At 46.9% G+C, this 19,031-nt stretch overlaps 1 protein-coding gene across 2 annotated transcripts in view; it reads left to right on the forward strand.

The window, feature by feature from the left end:
* The window catches only part of USP46 (ubiquitin specific peptidase 46), a 53,961-nt gene that overhangs the window by 4,284 nt on the left and 30,646 nt on the right, over positions 1-19,031 (forward strand). For both annotated transcript variants that reach the window (XM_032851836.1, XM_032851844.1), the window contains exon 2: positions 18,769-18,849. In XM_032851836.1, coding sequence (XP_032707727.1) covers positions 18,769-18,849 — 81 coding nt within the window. The remainder of the gene's footprint in view (positions 1-18,768; positions 18,850-19,031) is intronic.

Genomic DNA, 19,031 nt, shown 5'->3' on the forward strand with positions numbered 1-19,031 from the left:
TGGCCTGTGGGTTCACTTTCTCTCTCAGTCGTCTTTGGGCCAGTGGCACCTACTTACCATCGACTGACGAAAAGTTCAGCACACAGATGGGAAGTCTTGTGGGAGGCGGAATGTCCTGTGAGGATGGAATGGTGGGCCTTGGCCTCACCAGCACCGCAAACCAAGGGAGAAGTTCCAGTCCCTAGATGGGCACTGACCTGTCATTTCTTCACTTTGAAACTCCTCAACACACTATGTCATGAACCAAGCACTATAATTTCTTTTTTAACTGCTTTATTGACATACACACTTGGCATATATTTAAAATGTAAAAAAAAAATAATAATAATCCTTAATTGGCTCTCAACCATTTAAGGACCTAACCACCTTATTTAAAACTGTCGAATATACCAGATATTAGCAATTTAGTATTCCTTGAACAGTCCCAGGATATTATTGGATACCACAGTGAGTGCCATATTTGAATTGTTTTAAATAAATGAAGTTTCCCTGATATGAAGGGTAAGAAGAATTAGTAAAAATTTGAAATAAAGCTAGAGGATTTTATAGAGATCGTTTTATCTTGTTAAGTCAATCACCTAAGGCAGTATTTTGAGACTAGTTGGAAAAAAATTTTAAAACTATTAAACAAGTATGTACATCTTATAACTTGGGAGGAGACATAATTTGTCTCTTCCTCTAGTACTGTTACTGTTGCTTCCCGTTCTCGAAGATAATTGGAGACTGTAATCTTGGTTTAACGTATCATCTGGGAGTGGTTAAAGTCACGTGTGAGGGTCTGCTGTGATAGTCATCAGATTTTAAAAATTGTAGCCTGGGGTGGGGTGGGCTGATGTTTAAAGAAAAATTAAATGGTCTTTTCTTCTGGTCTTTTGATGTATGTAACATGTAGATGTTTGTGTTGGGTCAGGACCTGACAATTAGGCCTATAGCTTTTTCTCTGTTTTTTCTTGGAATCCTAGAGGAAAACAAAGTTGAATGCCAATATTTAGTTAGCATGAAAGATTGTAATATTATTTCCTAGATATCAACTTTTTATCCAGTTCACCGATACAATAAAACCTACTTATTTTTTTAACTAATGTGGAATTTTGGTATTTTGGCTTGTAATTGAAAGTAATTGTCAGTTTGGGTCCTCTTAGCAGTTAAGAGAAATTTCTGTAGTTTTCTTGTCCCTTTTTCCCCAGCCTGCTGTGTCTAGTTCATTCAGATGACTTGAGGCTTTATGATAGTGTATAATTCTGTGGTATCATCAGAAAGGTGTCTCTTGGTGGCTTTATCTCCAACCTATTCATGGAACCAGCCCAAAACAAAGGGACTGGAAGAGTTCAGGTGTCTTTTAGGAGATGTAATACTTCTGGCCTATTTTAATGCACATTCTTATAATGTCTTTGATTGTGGTGAAACCAAATGCTAATCTAAGGGTTTGAAAGGCCTGATGAGAAAAAGCCTTTAAGAGAAAAAGCCACCCCCAGATGAACGAGCAAATACTTTTTTGAGAGAAATAAATTCTGTATCAGCAATCAGCCCTGTCATTAAAGGCTTCTTGGAATGTTTCTGTACTGAGCTTGTTGCCAAGAATTTGGGGTATGTCGTAAGTCCTTGACATGCAGTTTTACTACAGTTTTAAGAACGGTTGTTTGTGCTGGATGTTGGTAAGCGTGGAAGAAACCCTGTTGGTTCTCAAAGCTTCACTTTCCACCTCTTGGTCCAGTCTTCCGCACATCCAGTTCTGATGCCGCTTTCAGAGCCTAATCGTGCTTAAAAGAAGTTTGGACTTACGCCTCTTTTTCTGGGTGGTGATAGATTTCAGGCGCACAGAAGAATACGGAGAATCAGAGAGGGAACCACCCGTGTGTTTCCATCCACCACCCAGTGAAGAGAGAAAACACTACAAGCACAAGCGAACACTTCCTCATCTCACTCCCCCTTCTTCCGGACAGTGACCGCTGTTCCGAACTTGGCGTTTATAGACTTCAACTAGATGTGCATCTGTCTGTCAGCCGGATACATTGTCCTTTTCTCCTGTTCGAAACGCGCTCTGAACAGCTCCTCCTCAGTTTGCTTTTCCTTCAGTTACGGCTTTGAGATTTACCCATTGGAATGTGTGTAATTCGGGGTTATTTGCTGCTATCCGAGCTTCCGGCCTGAATCTGCTCCCAAGTATTCATTTTATTTTATTTTTTATATCAGTTCAGTTAGCCAGCATATAACGCGTTGTTAATTTTTTGGTATTGATTTTGTTGGTTGAGTAGCACGTGGATTTACCATGTGTTGTGTTTGTCATGACAGCTTTGAACTTGTCTCCCGATGCCTCTGTTTAAAGTTTCTCTGTGGGACCTGCCTCGAGGAGAAATTGCTCCATCCAAGGAAAGGGGCATCTTCAGCTCTTAGTACATTGCCAGGTGGCTCTCCAGAGCAGGTGTGCCCGTGTGCGTCCCACCAGCGGCGCTGCGGAGCGCCAGCTGCTCCGCGGGTTTGCAGACGCCCCGTATCCCGAGTCTGACGTTTTGCCAGGCTGATGGGTGGGAAAGGTATCCTGGTGATTTAAAATGTTTGCTTTCCCGTTTACTAACAAGGCCAGACATCTTTTCCTGTGTTCATGGGGCTGGGTGGTTTTTAATCCAGGGACTCAGGGGACAGTTTTCCCGGGCTTGAGTGTCAGGATGGCGGTGTGGCTTCTGTCTGAAAACAGGGAAAGGGGGGACGCGGGGGAAAACTGGGAGGACCGAAGGACAAGTCCAGAGCGGGAGGGCAGGAATGGGAGCTAGAAGCTGAGAGAACGGTAACAAGGAGGTGAAAATGTACAGTGGAAGATTACAGACCAGAAGTGAGACGGTGCAGTCACGGAGCGCTGTGAGTGCATCTGGGCTGCCTTACTGCGCTGTCCTGGCCTCTCTGTTCAAGGTCTGTCGTGCCCGCTTTGGTGAAGTGAAGTCGGCTTTGGTGAACATGTGTCTGTTTCCAGGGCCTCTTCCGTGGAGAGCAGCAGCAAGGCTGGACTTAGGGAGTTTTCCTGTTCACCCGGTTGCTTTTTGACGTTCTTTCAGAAAGGCAGTGTGTTTCTCTGGAAACGGTGCTGCAGTGAATTGCACACGTGCCTTCATTTCTCCAGGACGGAGGCCTTGAAACGGAAGAGCTGCTCCCAGGATGCGCCTGGCTGCGGCTTTCCTGGGTGTTGCCAAATGGGCCCCTGACATGGTTGCATGACATGGAGCTTTTTTGGTGTGTGCCTTCTGTGGCCCTAGTCCCAGAGCCTCGGGCTGGACAGGGTGTAGGTAGCTCTGGGGTGGGTTTTAGGCACCTGGGTTTTTTGTTTTTTTTTTTTTTTAAGTGCCACAGCTGATTTTGATAAGCCTCTGAAGCCGAGAATCCAAGGTGTTAGGCAGCTCGGCAAGGACAGGACGTTCCGCACAGGGCCTGGCACATCTGTGCCAGCTGCTCAACCGAGGATTAGGAGAAGGGAGTGCGGGGCTGTAGCGAGCTAGAACGGAAGAGTTGCTGTGCCCGGAGGCAGTGCTCGTCAGACGTCACTGTCCGCAGGAATTACCTGGGGATCTTGTTAAAACGCAGAGTCAGATTCCGTGGGTCTGGAGTGGGGGATGAGATTTTGAGTTTCTAGCACGGCCGGGTTCTCCCAGCTTGGGGAGCACACTTAGAACAGCAAGTCCCAAGGGGGAAAAAAAGAGACCGACTTCTTTCTTCCCTATGGCTTTCAAGTGCACAGAGTTTGGGATTTGGAATCCTGCTAGGTAGATCTCGAAGCCCGTTTCTTCATCTCTTTATAACACAAAGAGGAAGGTGATAAAATACCTTTTGCACAGCATTTTTGGGGAGACTCAAAGGAGATCATGCTGCCTGTGAAAGCATTTTGTGAACTGCGATGCTCTCACACACATTACGTTCTGTAGTCCTCATTCTTTTAGGGAATTAATGGTTTCCTTCAGTTTGCTCAAGGCACAAAGCTATTGTTAAAAGAAATTGAAGAGATTTAGGGAAAGCTACCACTAAATTGAGGTAGTTTACGGATACACCGAACACGGGGAAGGACAACACACCGACCTCTGAGACTCCCTGGTTTATTGGAATTCTGCTTTCATTTTGACCGGCTGTCTGCAGTTAGTGGGCATTTTGGGAGGAGTGGGATGGGGGTGGGGGTTGGGCACAAGCAGAGGCAAAATTCACCTTGTGGTGTGGTTCTGAGTGCAGGTGCTAGGAAGCAGGGGGTTCCCTTCTCACTGGTTTGTGGTGGGAGAGGAATGGGGCTAGGGAGAGCCCCACAGCTCTCTCCCACTCAGCTCTGCACTGTAGCAGATGATAGGACAGTAGGGAGGCCCTCTGATTTATTCCCCAAGTCAGACACTTCTCAAAGTGTGGAGGGATGTACTCCAAGTGGTTACTGGGTATTACTGATCTATTATAGGTACAAGCAGAGTTACTCAGCACAGACCAGGCCTGGGGGCAGCTAAGGTTAAGCCGCCAAAGGACACGGCCATTTAAATGCAGCATTTCAGGGCGCTTTATTTATTGGGGATACTGCCTTGTCCACCTGAGAGAGGCAGTGTGGTCTATAGGGGGAGGGCAAATAAAAATAAAAAAGTGACCTTCAGAACTGGGGTGTATCGAATGCTGCAGTTTCTTCCCATTCCCAGCCCTCACTCTTTTTATTTGCACTTTTTCCCTATGTCTTTGAATCACTTGAATGTCATAGTAGTTTTCCTTAAATCTGTTCAACTTCGTTTAATCTGGCCTCGTTTTGTGCTAAGACATCTGTGAGGTAATGGGTTTGATGAGCTAGTTATATGCTTTTCTAATGCATATCAAAAACATAATTGCTAGAGATGCAAATATCAGAATCATTCTGCTGTACACCTGAAACTAATATAGTGCTGTATGTCGATGATAAGTCAATAAAAAGACACAGAATTGCTAGAGTTGGAAGTGTTCATACTTGAGCTACCTAAGATGATCTCACCTCCCTCTGGGATTCATGGGTTCTAGTTTGGGGAGGCATTGGCTCAGATAAGAGGTTCTTCATGGCAGGTTCAATTAACTGGCTATTTGAGGATCCCCCCCCTTTTTTGTAAGTAATCTCTTTGTCCACCGTGGGTCTTGAACTCATGACCCCAAGATCAAGAGTCTTATGCTCTACTGACTGAGCCTGCCAGGCACCACTGGAGGAACACTGTTATACCAGTTAGTAGACGACAGGTTGGTCAGCTTCCTTGGGAGGCCGGTTAACCTGTGGAGGAGATCCGGTTGGATGTCTCCCGCTGCTGTGGGTTGGGTGTGAGAGTTGCCGTTGTTCCCACTCCCAGAGATGCTGCTTGTCACCCATAACGCGGGGGTGACAGGAGAACTTCCCTCCCTGGGGCATTGTGGGGCTGCAATGGAATCATTAACGTTTGGTGCTTACTCAGGACCTGACCTTTCTACTAGTGTTTTCTTCTAGTGCCCCTGGCTTTTGCACTAGCACTGGAGTCCAAACGATGTAACAGAAAGTGCCGTGGTGTCCAAGGTCTCAGGTTCCAGTGTTGACGCTGCCACTCTGTAGCTTTCCAGACACGGGTCATGTGACTCAGCCTCTCTGAGTCTGAGACATGAGGAACCCCTCCTGCTGGGAGCAGTGTGAGAAGAGGAGCTCCACGGGGCAGGGTAGCCTGGCTTCCAGTTGGAGACCAGACCGGGGCCAGGGGGGGAACCAGAGGGGACAGAAGGAGGAAGAAGCTGTGATTTCCTACTGAAATGTCGATGGTAGACAAGGTGCTGATGGCGTGTGGCGAAACTTTTGTAATCATCAGTAAGATACTGTGTTTTTCCCTTTCCTGATGATGAGGGCACATCACGTAGGCGGAGACTTTTCGCCATCTCATAGGCATCCGACAGACTCTTATATTACCTGGCACACACAGTTCGGTGTTCCTAACTGAGAAACACATGAAGTAGCTAAGCTCAGTTTCTTTTTCTTTTTTAAATTTTATTTATTTATTTGAGAGAGAGGGAGAGAGAGAGAGCGTGAGCACGCGTGCACCTGCACAAGCCGAGGAGGGGCCCAGGGAGAAGCAGACTTCCCGGGCCCCAGGTGGCAAGCAGGGAGCCCTCCGAGGGGCTCCGTCCCAGGACCCTGGGATCATGACCTGAGCCAAAGGCAGATGCTTCACCGACTGAGCCACGCAGGTGCCCCTAAGCTCCGTTTCTTCTAAAACAAAAACAAAAACAAAAACGAAACTTAAAGTTTTAAAAAAGATGAGTTCCCACCGTAGGAATTTCCAACTGTGCAGAAGGGTATAATGTTGATGATACACACACCATCCAATCCTTGCCTCCGCGCGCTTTCTCCTTGCAGTTCCCTCTGCCTCCGTTCATTGGTATCTTATGCACGTAGAAGCAGATATGTTTATTTCTCTCGTAGTTTTTAAAAAACACAAGCAGTGCTTTTAGCCTGTGCTGGTCTATCCTGATCTGCCCCTTGCTTTCTGTGCCTTGGAGGTGGGTAGGGCTAGTCTGGGAAGAGCTTCCCCATTCTTTTTTAATGGCTTGCGGAGTAATTCAGTTCCTTGAATGTACTGCCCTGGCTTAACCAGCCTCCCACAATGGGCCGAAAGGTAGTTTTCCAGTCTCTGGCTTTTACAAACAAGGCTATAGGGAACATCTGTCCATCCATATGTCCACATATAATTTTCATGTGTGGGGATAGAGCTGTCACCTCATTTCTTAGAAATGGATTTGCATTTGTAACTTGGATGGATTTCACCAAATTGCCGTCCACCAGCAGCAATATGTGCGACTTGTTACCCACAGCCTTGCCAAAGCCGTGTGCTCTCCAGAACCCTTGTGGTCTCTGCCAGTCAGGGGGAGAATGGTGTCCTCGTGCACTTGTAGTTTGCATTCCTCTCCTTAGAAGGGAGCTTGAGCAGCAATTCACACGTTCAGGAAAACAAGCTCCATTTCATTTAACTGTTTTGTTGTTGGCAATTATTTTCTGAGTCTGTAGGGAAGGACCAGTTTTACTTTGCCTTTCAATCTGTCACAGTCTGGTATTTTTGTAAAATACAATAAAAAAGAATTATTAGCAAAATGGAGTTAAAAACTCCCAAGATACATAAGCACACAAACCCCTCTCTTTTATGATTAAACTTGACAGATACAAAATTACTCTATCCATTCGTCTTACCTGTTCTTAGTTTCTGAACTTAGCTCATGGCAGTAATAATACCTTGAGTGATATTGCTGTAAAGAATTCCTGATTCATCTCTTTTCTCCCATTGCCATCCTGTTTGGGGATGAGAGAAGAAAGCACAGAATTTTCTATTTTCTTTCTTTCTTTTTTTTTTTTAAGACTTTATTTATTTGTCAGAGAGCGAGCTAGCACAAGCTAGGGAGCCTGCCGAGCAAGGGCCCTGATGGGGGCTCGATCCTAGCACCCTGAGATCTTGACCTGATCCAAAGGCAGACGCTTAACTGGCAGGGCCACCCAGGTGCCCCGAATTTTATGTTTTCTATTTCAGAGTCAGTAGTAGATGCTTTCATTCCATTAGGTTAAAATATGTCTGATGGTGTAGGACTGATTCAGAGGGCAGGGGTGCCGCGCAGACCCATCCGGCTACACTAACACCTTGCGTTCTCCCATGCTGTGATGGGGTGCTGGTGTCCTGGTGTTTCATTGATGAAGACCTTGAGCTTGAATTACTAGAGGGCGTTGGGTGGGTGGAGAACGCTCGGAATCCCCATATAAGTCAAATTTGCAGAGCTGTCCTCTTTGACCTGGGGCTTTGCTGGGAGCCCGGCCTTCCCGTGCCGCTTTTCTGGGAAGTGATGTGACGGCAGGGGCTCCGGGGTAAAGTAGGAGCTGCGGAGACCTCATAAGCAGGGTGGTGTTCTTGGTGGCTTTGTTGTAGAACGTTGGATTGGGAAGGAGTTTTTGCTTGTAGCACACTGAGTTCAGTGACTGTGGGTGAAATTTCCTTTTTCTCCCCCTCAGCCAGAAGATAGGCACCGACCAGGATCTTTTGTTCTGCTTTTGAGTTGAAATTTTCCCTTTGCATGAGGACTTTTTTACGCTGTTGCTAGGCATGTGGAGAGCTGTTTTACAAACCAGAGTCTCTGGCTGCTCTTTAATGTCCCTTTCCATGATGACTGGGGATCATTATGTATCCCAGGGTCATCTTTCTTCAGCAGCAGACGTCTTTGTTTCTGTGTTATGATCATTAAATGAAGTCATGTTGAGATTTTTTTTTTTCACTTCTTTCTCCCTTCTCAGTATCCTATAAGGCATGGAAATGGCCCGCTACCGTGGCGCAGGATGGAAATGTACTTTAACTGCCTTCTTGTGGATGATGGCCCCCCGGGGAAAGCCTGGAGAGGCCCGGGAGGTGGCTGAGCGCTCTTGCACTGGGAGCTGGGGTTGCAGTGTGACGGTGTTCAGATCCTGGGTTCACAGCAGACCTCTGCTTCATACGAACACCTGACCTTGGCCAGGTCCTCAACCTCCATTAACCTCATTTCCGTTAGCTATGAAATGGGGCTGGGGAGTCCCCAGGAATGATTTTTCTGAATGGAGAGTTTTGTTCAGTGTTGCTCCCTGGGACTGGGTGACCGGTCTGCTGTCTGAGCAGGACGGACATCCATAGCCACCTTGGGCTGTCGCGCCCCCGGGGGTTAGTTGACTAGGGCATGAGTGCCTGAGAGCCAGGGACCACGCGCTCAGAGGCAGCTCTGGCTCTCTGCCTAGTCCCTGGATCTGCAGCTCGGGAATTACTAAAAATATGAATGAGAAGATCCTCTCCCCTGACTGGCGGTCAAGAGCCTGGGCTTGGAATCCGAATGGCCTACATTAGAGTCGTGTCTGTGCCTTTACAGATGGAGTGAAGGTGAGCAGGTTCTCTCCCTTTCTTCAGGAGTAGAACAGGGATAACAAATGTGATCTGGCTTGGGCTGGACGAGAGCGGACGAGAGGAAAGGAATGTATAGACGTGCAGTCTTTGAATGTGTGGCCCGTGCCACTTACCCCCTTCCCCCTGTTTGCCACATTACTCAGTTGGCAGATTGATGTCGGTGCCTTATTACATGCCAGAGGCTCTGTTAGGTCCTGGCAAACCAACCAGACTTGATAGAGCCTGGCCTCATGGAGGTTATGGTCTCGTGTAGAGATCACCAGGCTTTTCGGTCAAGGGCTAGATGGTAAAGATATTGGGCTTTTTGGGCCACAGTGTCTCTGTCACAACTACTCCACTATTGTGAAAGTAGCTGCAATAAATCAGTGGACTATTGTGACCGTATGCCAGTACAACTTTATTTACAAAAGTAGCTGTGCCGGATTTGGTCCATGGACCATCACTTCCCAACCTGTGGTTCAGTGGGAAAACATGTTAAATAATCACCAGGATGTTATTACAAATCATGGTAGGTTTTATGAAGTTCCATACAAGATTCTGTGAGAGAAAGGTAAAGGAAGGTAGCTTTGAAGAAGTGGCATTGAAGCAAACTGGCGAGGAGAAGGCAGCCCGAGAAGGGAAAGTGGGGGCCGTAGCTCAAGGGCCAGGGAAGTGGCCACACTAGTTCTAAGCCTGCATTTCTGTCTTTTAGAGGTACAGTGGATATTTTGTTCAGAATTACAGCCTGCATTTCTATTTTTTAGAGGTATGACAGATAGCTCGCAGCTTCCTTTGGATTTAAAAAAAAAAAGGAAACTTTCCTGATATATAATTCATACCAATTCTTTCCCCCTTCCCCACCCCCTCACCCTGTTATAATCTTAACACTGAGAATTGAGTGAGCGGTATTAATAACACATTTTGGGGTGCCTGGCTGGCTCAGCTGGTGCGTGTGACTTTTTTTTTTTGGAACAAGAGAGAGAGAGAATGAAAGTGCGCGCATGAGTGGGGGAAGGGACAAAGGGAGAGGGAGAATCCCAAGCGATTCTGCACTGAGCTCGGAGCCCGTTGGGGGGTTCAGTCTCGCAACCCTGAGATCATGACCTGAGCCAAAATCAGGAGTTGGATGCTTCACTGACTCAGCCACCCAGACGCCCCTGGAGTGTGTGACTCTTGATCTCAGGGGTTGTGGGTTTGAGATCCATGTTGGGTGTAAGAGGTTACTTTAAAATTTAAAAAAAAAAAAAAAGTCTAAAAAAATATATTTTGTTATGCGTTCTTGTGGTAGGTTCTTTTTCTATTACACTGTTTTCCTTATATAACTGTCAGTAACTAAAAATTTACAAGTTAGAGCAGTAAGATTGCACATTGTTTCATTATTAGGTATAAAGTGTTTTACCCCTTAGAACTCATTTCTATTTTATTTTAAAGATTTTATTTATTTTGGAGAGAGTGCGAGAGCACAGTAGGGGAGAGGGATAGAGGGGAAAGCGGGCTCTCTGGTGAGCAGGGAGCCTGATCCGGGGCTGAGCCAAAGGTAGACACTTAATGGATTGAGCCATCCAGGTGCCCTCATTTCTACTTTTTGATGCTGTTTTCTCTTTTTGCCTTGTTAAACTTAATATTATTTTCTTTTCCAGCTTGGCTAAAGGTTCACAGGGCATAAAACCATTTGGGGCCAAAAAAAGCCCATTTTCCTATTGACTACATCCCGAGTTTTTCCTGACTTCCAACCTCCATTGTATATTTGCTTTAAACAGGTTGCAGTGTCCTGTAGAGATTTTACAGAAAAGGACAGGTGTGCTGCTCACTGTGGCTATTTCATGGGGTACCTTGGAGTTAGGAGTTTGCCTGTACAGCTTTGTGACCTCTTCAAGTTCTCCTTCTGCCATTCTGGGATTCTCCTGACCCTCCTTGAGAGTCAGAACAGTTTCATGGTCGGGAGCATCCTGGGGTGAGTTCAAACCCACTTCGCCGCACTTGGCCATGCGAACTTGGATAAAGTTCACTACCGTCTCTGCGTCCCAGTCCTCTTATCTTTAAAATGGGGACAATAATGGTATTCACCTCTAGTGTTAAATGGTGAGGTGATGGTGACAGGAGTAAAATACACATCCCGTCCTGACGGCAGTGACTGGGCATAGTAAGGCTGATGTGTGTTATCTTTTGTTGTTATGATGACTAATTATGCAACTCCTCCGTAACCATCCCTAAATTGTGGCAGGTGGCTCCTGACTCATCCTGAGCTCTCGGGCTGTGTCACCTCATTTTCGTTTCACTCTCTCTGGGAGGCTGTAAGAATGACCTTCAGTCATCAGAAGTCAGGGACTACTAGTCCTTGTGAAAGCTCGTTCTTGGTGTATGTTTGTACTTTGAAAACTTAACTTGATAAGTAGAATGGCCTTTTGAACATAGACCTAAAAATGTGTTTTCAGCCAACAACATTCACTTTGTCATATATTTCAACCCTTGGCTTATTATTAAGGACTTGTTCTCTGAGTACTCAGGAAATCCTTACATGTTGTTTTTGGCCTTTTGTGTGTGTGTCCCTTCTTTGTGCAAACTTGAGCGAGGCTGTCTATCCTAGGATTCACAGAAGTGGGCTGTCCTGACGTGATCTTGGGCAAGGAGGCTTACTTCTCTGGGCCTTGGTTTTATTGTCTGTGAAATGGGTCTAGCTGATCTCCAGGGATACTTTCTGGTCTCTGCGGTTTTCTGCTCAGGCACTCCCATATGATGGCAATAGTCTCATCGGCTTTTACAGACCTTGTAGTGTCTTTCTGATTGTATCATTCTCTGGGGCGAGATTCTGTGTCTTTTTTATTCCCCCGTGGAAGACATTCTAATATGCTTTCCTTATAAACTGCTTTTAAAATCACTTTGAAAAGAAACGCCTTTTCTCTCTGCATCTGAGGCATCTACGATTCACCCTTCCCGGTTGTTCTTGTTGTTTATTTGCTGATTTTGTAGCCCCCCTCGGCAGTCACAGAATTGCTCTCAGAAGGGCTCTGAAGAGCTAACATTACAGTCTTCTTGTTGGAACTTGTCCCAGCCCAGATTCTATTTTTAATAAAGTGTGGCACATTGTTTTTCAAAGGCCACCAAATTTTTTACGGATGGAAATAAGATCTTTGTGCTTCTATACCTCCAGACCCTGTGATTTACCACCACAGATTGGGTTTTTTGTTCAGCATCTGGCCTCGGACTGATTACCCTCCATGCCTCTCACTCTGTCTTTTGTGCTTCCGCACGGGGCGTGAGCAGGAATGCAGGCTCCCGGCTTTGTGGGCTGCCCTGCCGTTGACATAGTGCTGGTGACAGCCCGGGTTCTGCTTGACTCTCCCTGCCCCTGGACGGTCAGATGGGCTGGACACCAGCCTCTCTCCCCTCTCAGCCAGGAAACCGAGGCTAAGAGAGCGGAGTGACCAATACCAAAGGCAAATTCCTACTGGGAGGAAGAAAATGGCCAAATGCAGTCTGAATTACGTGCTGTGGGCTTTAGATAGCTAGTCTGCTGGATATTAGTTTGCTAATTTTTATTAAACTTTTTGTAGGACAAAATAATATATGCTCAGAGTAAAACAAGTAAATGGTTGAGAAGAGAACCTGAAAAGCCCCTTGGTGATCTCCCAGCCCCGCCCCTAGGCCCTAGGGATGACATGAATGATTTCTGCGGTATTCTGGAAGGGGCTTCCTTTAGTGCGGGGGCAGTGAGCACGGGCAGGCCTGGTCGGCTGTGTTCACGTGTGGGCCTCAGGTCGAGTGCTGGGCACAAAGCAGGGCTCCACGTCTGTTGATGAAATGAGCGACATTTCCAGTATTGGCCTATGCATCGTCACTCTCTTAACATGCTTTAACTTACTACTGTATCTTGGACAGATTTTCATAGCAGTACCTGTGTGGCAACTTTACTGGTTGCACATGCAAGGGAGCGAGAGAGAGAGAGAGAGAGAATCTGAAGCAGATTATGAGCTCAGGGCAGAGCCCGACACAGGGCTTGATCCCACAACCTCGAGATCATGACCTGAGCTGAAACCAAGTGTTGGATGCTTAAGCGACTGAGCCACCCAGGTGCCTGTTAACTTTACTTTTTAAATAGCTGCACGGGACTCCATCATATGGTTCACTGTAACTTTTTAACCAGTTCAGATTTTCCACCTTGTTTTCTGTTACAAACCTTGCCACAGGGACCCTCTGAGAGACATTGCCTGCTAGTCGTTCCCTCATTATCCATCTCCCATTTCTATTTTTTTTTAAGATTTTATTTATTTATTTGACAGAGAGATCATAAGTAGACAGAGGCAGACAGAGAGAAGGGGGGAAGCAGGCTCCCAACTGTGCAGAGAGCCCGATGTGGGGCTTGATCCCAGGACCCTGAGATCATGACCCGAGCCGAACACAGACACTTAACTGAGCCCCCCAGGCGCCCCTCCATTTTCCATTTCTAATGTTAACTAGTCATGGCTGCTGAGGTGAAGACCACTCTGGTGAAGACCACTCACAGCTAGGTAGGGATACCATATGGGTGCCCCAGGTGGGAAGCAGGGCTTATGTGGTGGAAGTTTCCTATTGGTGCTGTAAAAAAACACCACATACTTAGTAGTTTCAAATGACACATCTATTCTCTTAGAGCTCCAGAGGTCAAGGTGTCACCAGGCTGCACACCTTCCAGAGGCTCTAAGGGAGGATGTATTCCCTTGCCTTTTCCAGTGTCTGCGGCTGCCTACATTTCACAGCTCACAGCCCTTCCTCCATCTTCACATCCCCTCTTGGAACTCTGCTTCTGTTGGCGCGTCTCCACACTGACTCTTGCCTTTTGTCTCCTTCCTCTGTGGACCTTGTGGTTACACCGGGCCCACCCAGATAATCCAGGTCCTCTCCCCATCTCAAGATCCTTAAATTAATCATACCTGCACAATCCTGTTTGCCATGTAGGGTCACAGATTCACAGCTCCAGGGACAAGGGTGCAGACATCTTTCAGGGGCCATTCTTCTTTCCGTGACAGGCACTCCCGGAGCCTGGGGGTGGTCAGCGAGGAATTCCCTGAGAGCGTGATGGGGAGCAGCCTGGTAAAGAGGAAGAGCCTTCAGATGGAGTGGGGGGGGTGGAATTTGAAGTGTGTGAGGCGTGTGAGGAATGGAATGAAGGCTGTCATGACAGGCCAAGTCGTGGGTGGCCAGAGCTGACCCCAGAGACAGCAGGGGGGAGTTGGCGGTTTTAGAGTAGACTTGTATTTACAGAGAATACTCGTGCTGCCATGTTGATGTGGGGTTAGAGGTGGGTACATGGGTGTTGGCGGCCACTTAGGATGCTGTCATAACTCCAGTGAGAGTGGCCTGGCCTTGCTGGCGATGACAGGAGATTAAAGAGAAGCAAATGGCCCCGAGAGATGGAAGGAGAGAGAACCCAAAGACAGGGTGGGTGGGTCAGGGAAGGCCCCCGGTCTAGATCTAGTCTTGGCCAGAAAGCAGGCAGCATTGTCTGTCATTTACTCTGTGAGGAAAGACCAGGAAAGGGTTGGATTTGGGGGGAAGGAGAAGGGGAGGCTCTAGTTTGGAGTAGACTGATTGGGAGCGCCTCAAGCCATTGGAAATGTCCGTACGCATCCAGTCTGAAAGAGCTCAGAAGTAAGTTTTCTGGGATGAAGATGAAGTTGGAAATGGTAGCTGCTGCTTGAGGCCCCAGGAGTGGTTATTGCCTGGACCCTAGAGAGGGGCATGGAGAAGAGGCCTCAGTGTCTGGAGAAGGCTAGTCGCTCAGAGTGCGCCCTGGAGTTGGCCGTGTTCGGAGCACATCAGGGATGAAGTGGGGGTAGAATCCAGACGAGAGATGTGGGGGTGAAGAAAGACAAGCCTTCAAGAGTATTACGGACAATCTCTAACAAATTGTATTAGTGTCCTGTTGCTGCTATCACAAATTACCATAACTCAGTGCCTTAATCAATCCGGATTTATCATTTTGCGGTTCTGGAGGTCAGAGCTCTGAAGTGGGCCTCCCTGAGCGATTGTGAAGGTCGTCCGGGGTGAATCCTGCCTGGAGGCTCTAGCAGAGACTGTGTCTTCCCTGTTCCAGTTTCTAGAGGCTGCCTGGGTTCCTTGGCTCCCGGCCCCCTTCCTTCATCTTTGAGATTGGCAAAGGCTGATGGAGTCCTTCACACATAGCATCATTCTGATCTATCATCTGCTTCCATCTCCCACTTTTAAGGTTGTTTGTGATCACTTTGGACCTACCAAGAGAATCCGGGACAGTCCCGCTATCTTAAGGTCAGCTGACTGGCAAATTAATCCCATCTACAACCTGAATTTCCCTTTGCCATTAAGGAAATATAATCACAAGTTCTGGAAATTAGGACATGGACTCTTCAAAGGACCATTACCCTGCCTGTATACGTACATGTTTTGTTTTTTTAAAGATTTTATTTATTTACTTGACAGAGATCACAAGTAGGCAGAGGCAGGCAGAAAGAGAGGGGGGAAGCAGGCTCCCCGCTGAGCAGAGAGCCCGATGCAGGGCTCGATCCCAGGACCCTGAGATCATGACCTGAGCCGAAGGCAGAGGCTTAACTCACTGAGCCACCCAGGCGCCCCATGTAGACGTACATGTTGAGGTGTAAACGGAATGGTGTAAGAAGCCCCACTACCCAGCACTCAGCTTCAACAATGAAATTGTATCCCCACGTCTCCCCACCTCAGCACTGGATTTTTTTTGTTTTTAAAGTTTTTATTTATTTATTTATTTATTTATTTATTTATTTATTTGAAAGCATGTGCAGGCATAAGAGAGAGCACACAAGCTGGGTGGAGGGGCAGAGGGAGTGGGAGAAGAAGGCTCCCTGCTGAGCAGGGCTTCATCCCAGGACCCTGGGATCATGGCCTGAGCCAAAGGCAGACGCTCAACCGGCTGAGCTGTTCAGGGGCCCCTCACCACTGGATTATTTAAAACAAATCTTAGACGTTCTGTCTGACTCGTCTGTAGTTGTTTCGGATTAGAGAGTTCTTTAAAGAAGCTGAGCTGTGATGCAACGGTGACACTGGCGGAGGTCACTGGGGGAGAGGTGTGGGACAGTGTGCACGCATGTATTTTTAGTGGGAGAGGCACTGAGGCATGCTAAATTCTTCACGTTGACCTTCAGAGCCCGGGGCAGAAACGACATGGTGTAAACACCTGCCTCGAGCATTTACGACAGGCATGTTCAATTCTGATGGGAAGGATCTAACTGTAGAGGAGACATCGGCTTGGACAAGAGAGAGGTCTCCGTTAACAGAGGGACATAGGTTGGAAGGTTTGGGAGTGAAATTAAGGGAGTTCCTCCCTGCTGGTTTAGTTTAATTCAGTTAATTTTTTTTTTTCCTGTATTGAGTTGGAGGCCAGGGAGAGGCACAGAGGAGATCTAGGGGATGTGGAGGTTTTGATGAGCTCTGGGAATGTTGGAAATTGTCGTCGTGGCGTGGAGAATGAGTGCCCTGAAGAGACATTGTTTGAAGTGGGACCTGTTCAGGGCCACTTGAGTGAATTCGGGTGAATCCAGCCAGCTTGGCTGTGTGACTCCCACTAGCATTGCACATCTGCGTGGGGGTATGTGTTCAGAGAAGGTGGACAGTTTGGTTCTTGCTGGGTTAGTTTTCGCTAGGTAGTGTTCCCAAAGGACAAGGTGTAGGTTGTTTGTAAGAGCTGTGGAAGTCATGATCCCTGGGTTCTAAGCTGAATAAGAAAGAAGGGGAATGAGAGGTTCTGGGCAGTACATGGAGCTGTGGTGCTGGGATGCCTCAGAAAGCCGGCAGCCAGAGCTGAGCCTGGGTCGACGTCAGGGCAGCGAGCAAGATCCGGAGGACGTCTCTGGGAGCGAGGTGCTAGAGTGGAGTGGAAGAAAAGACTGCTGGAAAACAGGACATCCAGTTACGGAGGGAGCGGACTGTGGGACTGCTCCCCCACATGGGGATGGAGACCACCCTGATGATGGCAGGAGATGGAGGGTAAAGGTGGGTCTTCTGTGAGTGGGTGAGCCAGGGGAGGAGACAGGAAGGGCCTTGCAAGCACTGGGAGGCGTGGGCCTCAGAAGGACGGGTGTTTTGAATAGGTTTTTTTCTCTTAAACTTTGCCCTCCGTATGAATGATCACCTCCCCAACTCCCCCTCCAATGGGAAAGTATTAAGATAGGTTGAAAAAAAGCAGACTCGATCCAAGAATTCCTGAATAGCAAAAAGCACGGATCAACTTGAATATACGGCTGCCTCGTAAAGGGAGATTTAATGAGCTCTGTCTCCGTGTGCTGTACTTTTATATCTGACATTCCTCCTGGGCTCTAAGCCATATATTCTAATGCTGCTTCCGATATGGCTGTGGGGGTATTTAATATGCATTATTTGTATTGATTTATGATTGAGATAGAGCTTTTTTGAAAGTTTTTAGTGATATGCCATAAAATCCTGCTATAATATGCTAAACATTTTTTAAAAGATTTGGTGTTGGGGCACCTGCCTGGGTAGCTCAGTGGATTAAGCCTCTGCCTTCGGCTCAGGTAATGATCTCAGGGTCCTCGGATCGAGCCCCATGTCAGGATCTCTGCTCAGCAGGGAGCCTGCTTCCCCCTCTCTCTCTGCCTGCCTCTCGGCCTACTTGTGATCTCTGTCAAATAAATAAATAAAATCTTAAAAAAAAAATAAAAGATTCGGCATTATATATGGGGTTGCATTATTATGAAAGGTGGTGAAAACTACACACACACACACACAGTGAAACTGTTGAACACACAGATGACCACCAAACTCAAAGTCTCAGAAGACAGGAAAAGGAATTCAGAGTGGTGGGCCGTGTAATGGACCTAGAGGGCATGGGAAAACACTTGGCCCTTAGCAGTTTGTTTGATGTGGTTGCTCTCCTGGCATTTGTTAAGATCGTGGGCTCCCAACTGTGACTCCTGGGTTCAGGTCCTAGCTCTGCCACTTATAGACTGTGGTCCTTGGGCAGATTTTTAACTTGTAAACCTTACGTTCCAATTAAATGGGGGTTATGATAGTACTTACCTGTAGGATCGTTGCGAGAGTCGATAGCACAGTCCCTGGCACATAGTGGGACTACCCAGTAACTTCCCACCGTCTTGTTGGAGCGTTAAACTTGACTTACTAATTTGATGCATTTGGGAAGTGTTGGGTTTTAAAGGGCATTGCTCCCTTATTCACAATATTCCTTGGACATTTCATTTTCCCAGGTAAGACCCCCCCCCGCCCCCCGCAACCACTCCATTGAAAGCGTCAACTGTCCACACTCCACCCTGCCTCCATACCTCTCCTCCACCCCTCTTCCCTGAGGTCCACACCCTTAGTTCCAACTTTATTTTTCGTCTTGGCACTCATGACTTTCCAGTATATTGTCTAGCGTATTTGCTTTTTCTTTCCGGCTATCTTCATCCGCTAAAATGTGAGCTCCGTGAAAGTGGGTTTCCTTGTCTGTTTCGTTCACTGTTGGAGTGCCACTGCCTAGAACAGTGCCTGGCACATAGTGGGTGCACAGTAAGTCTTCATCAGAAAGGAGAAATGGACTTCGAGAGTGGTGATATGAATCTTTAGACCACTAAGTATCATAAAAGCTGTCGAGCTTAAACATGGTTTATTCACAAGTTCTTAATGATAGTTTGCTTCTTTGCCTATCAGACCAACTTTCCTGTTAGAAGATCATCGAAGCCCCCAAGTAGAGCAGGTTTGAAGGGATGATTAGGTTGGATGAGGGGAAGAATAAGGCTGACATTATTAATTCATTTGCTGATTTACTTCTGACATGTTTTTTCCTAGCACGAACATCACCAACCACCATGAGGACCCGGGGATCAACAGAGGACTCTGCTAAGGGTCTGTTGTCCATTTTACCTACAACAGAACTTTTCTTTTTCTCTTTCAGGGCACCAATGCCTCTGCTCTGGAAAAAGACATTGGTCCAGAGCAGTTTCCAATCAATGAACACTACTTTGGATTGGTCAACGTAAGTATTCAAAAATTATTATTTTTATCAAATGTTTGAGAGCATTTGAAGCAACTTAATGGTAGTTTTCCTTTTTTCCTACCAATTTTTAAATAATTGTTCATGTGCCTTAGTTCCTAGGAATGGCACATGTTGGGAAGGGAGAAGTTTAGTCCAGTTTTTAAAAGTGTCAGTTGTCCCAG

Source organism: Lontra canadensis, unplaced genomic scaffold (genome assembly GCF_010015895.1).
Source record: "Lontra canadensis isolate GAN:19392208 unplaced genomic scaffold, GSC_riverotter_1.0 scaffold1, whole genome shotgun sequence".
Taxonomy (NCBI): Eukaryota; Metazoa; Chordata; class Mammalia; order Carnivora; family Mustelidae; genus Lontra; species Lontra canadensis.